The following is a 6,000-nucleotide window of genomic DNA, read 5'->3' on the forward strand; positions in this document are numbered from 1 at the left end:
GGTCTCAGCACTGAGCTGCATGTGCAGGATAAGGAGGCCGGATACCCAAACACAAATTCTTGCCTTTCAAACAGATATGCTTTCTTATTCCTAGATGAAAAATTCTAGTGCCCCAGATTTCAGCAAATATATATGGCTACCTCCAGCTCCCTCCCGGAACGAGTTCATTTTGTCATTGTTAATGAATATTCAGAACCCAAAGATCTGTCTGCCGATGGATGTGTCTCTCTTAGCCCTCTGTCTTCCTCTTCCAGCACCTGTATATCAATCAGCCTGACCTGGTTGATTTCAGGGAATCACAGAGGCTAGGACAGCACCACATACTCCAGGGTTGGGGTGGGGAGCGGTGCAGTTCTGGGCATCCCCAGATGCAGAGATGCCCTAGGTATCCCAGGATGGATTTGCAGGCAGAGCTGTGGGCACAGAGCTACCCCTTCCTGTCTGCCAAAATACCTCACAAAAGGGACACAAATTTGTTAGGAATATCATATGGACCAGTACTAGTTTGGGAGATTGGTCTTACCTCTTAAAACTACTGTGGTTACTTTCTTCTGAATTGAACAATGATCTATTATTGATCCACAACAACTGCTTGCTACTCTTTCTTTTTTTTTCAAGTTCTCATTATACACACAGACCACTTTAAAGCGAAAGGGTGGAATTTTTTCTTTTTACTCTCCTTTTGAACCATTGCTTCATAAACTAAGCAATACACAACTCATAATCAATTAACAGGGTTATTGTGAAGGTTAAGTGAAACGGTGTGTGTAATTGCTTAGCATAGCATGGAGTACATAATTAGGGCTCCACCATTAATAACCCATGGGAGAATGTTAATACACCTTACCTAATGAGTGTCATGCAAGCATGTAATTATCTCCTGAAATTCTATGCCAAAGACCCTAAGGACTCTAGAATCTTGCCTGTTGTCTATGAAAATAACTCCTTGGAGGTGTGGATATTCATAAATAAAGGGAAAGACACTCAAAGATTCACAAGTAGACATGATCAGGTTAAAAACTAGGAACAAGGACTGAATATAACAAATGAATTTGGGGAAGCAGTCAGAAGAATGATGGGGTACTACTACGGGCAGGTTTCAGAAATTCTGGGGAGTCAGGCCAAGGAGTCTAACTTTGTTGCAACAGGCAGTGGAGAGCAGGGAACTGCAAAGAATTTGGGGTAAAGGATGGCATGAAAAGAAAGGTCTTTGGGGAGGAAGGTCAGGTAGCAGATTTTGTAGACGGTCCTCGAATGGAGGCCATTCTAGAATTCAGAGCTTGGACTTTGATGGTAATGGAAGCAGTGGGAGTGTAAAGGGGATTCCAAGACATTTTAGAGGAAGGTAAATCAGGACTTGGTGGTGGATGATGATAGGATCTCATGGTTTTAAACCTGGATAATGGGAGAAATAATAGAAAGTTGTGAATGAGGAACAGTGGAGGAAGTTGAAGGAAATATTTGAAGCTATGGAACTGTTGCTCAGGAAAGCAGTGAACATTGGAGATGTGTATTTGAAAATCAAAAGGTTGGTAGCTATAATCATGAAAAAATTAGAGGGTTGAGGAAAATGTTTTTGAAAATTCTCATGGGAGAAGATAACACAGTATGCATAGAATTAATTCTAGTACTCAACTGGAAGAAAGGGAGGGAGGGGAGTTGCCCCATGGGGGAAGAATAAAGAGAACAGTTTCTCTTAAGACCAAGCAGACATTGTTTCAGAAAGAAGCAGGGTAGTGAATACTTCAAGTGCTACAGAAATGACAAGGAGGCTGAGCTCACTGAATCTGGTAAGGAAAAGGTTATGCTTAGTTTCGCAGGGACTACTCCCTTTTTTTTTCCCTCAATTTTTTGGCTGCACTGTGCAGCACGTCGGATCTTAGTTCCCTGACCAGGGATCAAACCAGTTACCCCCTGCACTGGATGCAGAGTCTTAACCACTGGACTGCAAGGAAAGTCCTTCCTGGTCAGGATTAATTTTAAAAGGACAATTTGTAGAGAGATAAGTAGGCCAAATCGTAAGGATTTAGGATAGTGAATGTTGAAAACAAGTTATTGGACTCACCCAACTTAGAGAAATTTGGCAAGAATAGAAGAAATAGGATGGCAGCTAGAAATGACGGTCATTTAAGGACATTTTGGAGAGGAAATTTCTGCATATTTTGAAGACTGGAGAAAGAGCCTCTGGAAGGGAAGAGATTTTTTATTTTAGAATCATTCACGATCACTTTCTTTTAAAAGTATTTTACTTTTATTTTCATTTTTGCCTGGGCTGTTCTTCGTGGTCATTTGCTTCCAAAATGATCAAGGTAGCAAATTTAATCAAAAGATGCCCAAGGAATAATTTACTGCAGAAAACTATTGACTAGTTCATTAGTTCATTGACCAGTTCATTGTCAAAAGCGTTTTATTAAATTTATTTTTAATTGAAGGAAAATTGCTTTACACTATTGCATTGTTTTCTACCAAACATCAACATGAATCAGCCATAGGTTTAGCTATGTCCCCTCCCACTTGAACATACCTCCCCATTTTGATTTCTTGAGGCAAGGGAAAAAAACCCACGCCACATGTGTACTAAGTTGCTTCAGTTGTATCGGACTCTTTGCCACCTTGTGAACTGTAGTCCACCAGGCTCCTCTGTCCATGGGACTCTCCAGGCAAGAATATTGGAGTGGGTTGTCATTTCCTTCTACAGTGGATCTTTCCAGCCCAGCGTTCAAACCTGCTTCTCTTATGTCTCTCTGCATTGGCAGGCGGGTTCTTTACCACTCGCGCCACTTGGTAATTAAGAAACTGTCTCCCTTTACGTATATTTAAGAGTACCCCAAATGGGGTTATTTAAATTAATCACCAAAGCATATTTAAACGTCTACTTCTAAAGGGCTTTTCAATCCTGGATTCCTCTAAATTTAAAAATAAGTTTCATGCTAACTAAAAGTGCATTAAACTGTACATATAAAAGTGTATTTTACTGTGTATAAATTATACCTCAACAAATTGAACAAAAGTACTATGGAAATGTAGGGACTGGTTTTGAATCAGGTAATTTTTGTATTATTACTATGTTATACTTTAAAAGCTGTATATACATTTAAAAAAAAATTGTCCCAATGAGTTAGGTGTTATCTCCATGTTATCAGTAACACGGGGATAACATGAGAGAAGAGTTGGGAGTCCCTGGTTTAAGATCACACAGCTAAAATCTGGAGTCTGGACTCAACCCAAGTCTGTCTGACAGGCACAGGTTGTACTTCCACTGTTACAGTAGGTATTTTGAGTCATGTAGTTGGCAGGCACGTTGCTGGGTGCTTATTCTAATATGTTTTTGCCTTCTTAGGGACCAGCATGAGCGACCCTCTGCTGTTCAGCTTCTGAAGCACTCCTTCTTGAAGAGAAGTCACTGAACAGACATCAGGACTTTCCCAGCTCCACTACAGATACTTTGTTACTGTTTCAGTGTGGAAATGATGGTTTAGGGACTCGAAAGTCAGTCTAATCCAATTTAACCAGATCCTGCAATGTCACTAACTGAAAAATTGTAGTTACAAGTTAGCCTTCTCTAGCTTCAGGCACAACTGCCCATGTATATGAGCAAATTGGGAAATAGATGGGGAAACAGTGGACACTGTCAGACTATTTTTTGGGCTCCAAAATCACTGCAGATGGTGACTGCAGCCATGAAATTAAAAGATGCTTACTCCCTGGAAGGAAAGTTATGACCAACCTAGATAGCATATTCAAAAGCCAGAGACATTACTTTGCCAACAAAGGTCTAGTCAAGGCTATGGTTTTTCCAGTGGTCATGCATGGATGTGGGAGTTGGACTGTGAAGAAAGCTGAGTGCCAAAGAATTGATGCTTCTGAACTGTGGTGTTGGAGAAGACTCTTGAGAGTCCCTTGGACTGCAAGCAGATCCAACCAGTCCATCCTAAAGGAGATCAGTTCTGGGTGTTCATTGGAAAGACTGATGCTAAAGCTGAAACTCCAATACTTTGGCCACCTCATGGGAAGAGCTGACTCATTGGAAACGACCCTGATTCTGGGAGGGATTGGGGGCAGGAGGAGAAGGGGATGACAGAGGATGAGATGGCTGGATGGCATCTCCGACTCGATGGACACGAGTTTGAGTAGACTCCGGGAGTTGGTGATGGACAGGGAGGCCTGGCGTGCTGCGATTCATGGGGTTGCAGAGTCGGATACGACTGAACGACTGAACTGATGAGCAAATTGTCTTAAACAGTAAAAAAAGAGAAAAATTCCAGTGTTTACAGCTTTATCCAAGAACTACAAATTCTCTTGCTTTATATGCTATTTCCTTCTATTTTTTGGCCTGTTAATTCTAATGTCATTAGCTCAAAATAAATTGTATAAAAAAGTATTTTCTTGCTTGGTGGGCAAAGGCACTTATTTAATTCTTACAAAGGAGAGTGGAGGAAGGTGAGAAGGTAGAGGAGGAGAAAGGCACTAGGCTCAGATTGCGTAGTCAGCAGTCTTAACCCTGGAGATTACAGGGGCCTCAACATTGACAGGAAGAGCTAAGGGTCTTGGCCTTTCATTGCCAGAGGGTCCCCCAACTCCTCCTAAGTTCCCACCTACAAGAAGCTGGGCTCTACAAGGTGGGCTCCATAACCCTCAGGCTGCCTTCCCTGTGCTTTGTGCTATGATTTGAGGTCTTCACTTGTTTACAGTTAATATAATCATTACTGCATTGAGATCTAGCTGAATATAAGCCAGCTGGTGGGATAAAAGCTCATTGATCTGATAAGGGGAGAGTGGGTCAGCATGTAAACTTTTTTCTAAGACATTTTGCTCACGTCACCTGATGGAAGGACATCCCTGCTAACGTCACTCTTCTTTCCAGGACACTGAGAAAACCTTGCAAAAGTGAATGGGGACAAGTTGTCAGAATTATTACAAAGTCTTAAGTTGGTGGGCTTCTTGATAAAGTTTGCTGTGACTCCATTCATCTACATTTCATTGACACTTATTGTCTTAAGCTAGGTCTACAGATATTTACTAGCTGGTATCATTTGAAGATGTTATAACTACAAGCTAACTTGAGGGGAATCTTATTCTCACCAGTTGTGAAGCTTTGTCAAAATCAAGCTGCTTCTTGAGAAGTTTTTGAGATATGTGAAACACGGTCCAGCTGAGTTAGGAGCTTACTTTGGCCAACATGTTTAGAAGGTTCTTTGAGGCTATACCTTCCTTCTCTCTCTCTGGTTTGTAGGGTTCTTCCCTCACATTTGATAAAGACTGAAGGGATACTTTGCGTATTTCACTTGTGTATCAAAATCATCTTAAGTAGGGTTTTTTAATCTTCGTATGGGATTTAGCATTCTTTACAGTCTGAATAATTATATCTGACTTGGGAGCAATTAACTATAAAAAGCCTATGAAGAAAGGGCTGCTACTGCTAAGTCACTTCAGTCATGTTTGACTGTGTGTGACCCCTAGACGGCAGCCCACCAGGCTCCCCCGTCCCTGGGATTCTCCACGCAAGAACACCGGAGTGGGTTGCCATTTCCTTCTCCAATGCATGAAAGTGAAAAGTGAAAGTGAAGTCGCTCAGTCGTGTCCGACTCTTAGCGACCCCATGGACTGCAGCCCACCAGGCTCCTCCGTCCATGGGATTTTCCAGGCAAGAGTACTGGAGTGGGGTGCCACTGCCTTCTCCGATGAAGAAAGGGCAGGGACTAAGAAATGTTTATACTATGTATACAGACCACAGTAAAGGACACACAAAGTTGGTGTTAATAAACCTACCCCTCTTCCCATACAGGAAAACACTGAACACTAATTTAACAGAACCTTCAAAATGTATACATTTTTAATAGGCAAGTCTTGATCCTAAGAGCTTGTGTTTTGTCATTTAATAATGTTGAAATTAAGCTTATATTACTGCTCCCTTTAGGAGGTAGAGGTCCTGGAAGAAGACTGGGATTTCAGAAAGGTGAAGGCTGGGAGGGCAAGCATTCGTTGAGCTCTTGATAGTGG

At 41.7% G+C, this 6,000-nt stretch overlaps 1 protein-coding gene across 1 annotated transcript in view; it reads left to right on the forward strand.

Moving 5' to 3' along the window:
* Positions 1–4,259, forward strand: part of MAP3K19 (mitogen-activated protein kinase kinase kinase 19) — a 53,452-nt gene extending 49,193 nt beyond the window's left edge. Inside the window, exon 13 of the mRNA XM_069577766.1 lies at positions 3,341–4,259. Coding sequence (XP_069433867.1) covers positions 3,341–3,407 — 67 coding nt within the window. The 3' untranslated portion in view covers positions 3,408–4,259. The remainder of the gene's footprint in view (positions 1–3,340) is intronic.
* Positions 4,260–6,000: the final 1,741 nt, after the last annotated feature.

The sequence above is a fragment of the Ovis canadensis genome, chromosome 2, assembly GCF_042477335.2.
Source record: "Ovis canadensis isolate MfBH-ARS-UI-01 breed Bighorn chromosome 2, ARS-UI_OviCan_v2, whole genome shotgun sequence".
NCBI classification, from domain to species: domain Eukaryota; kingdom Metazoa; phylum Chordata; class Mammalia; order Artiodactyla; family Bovidae; genus Ovis; species Ovis canadensis.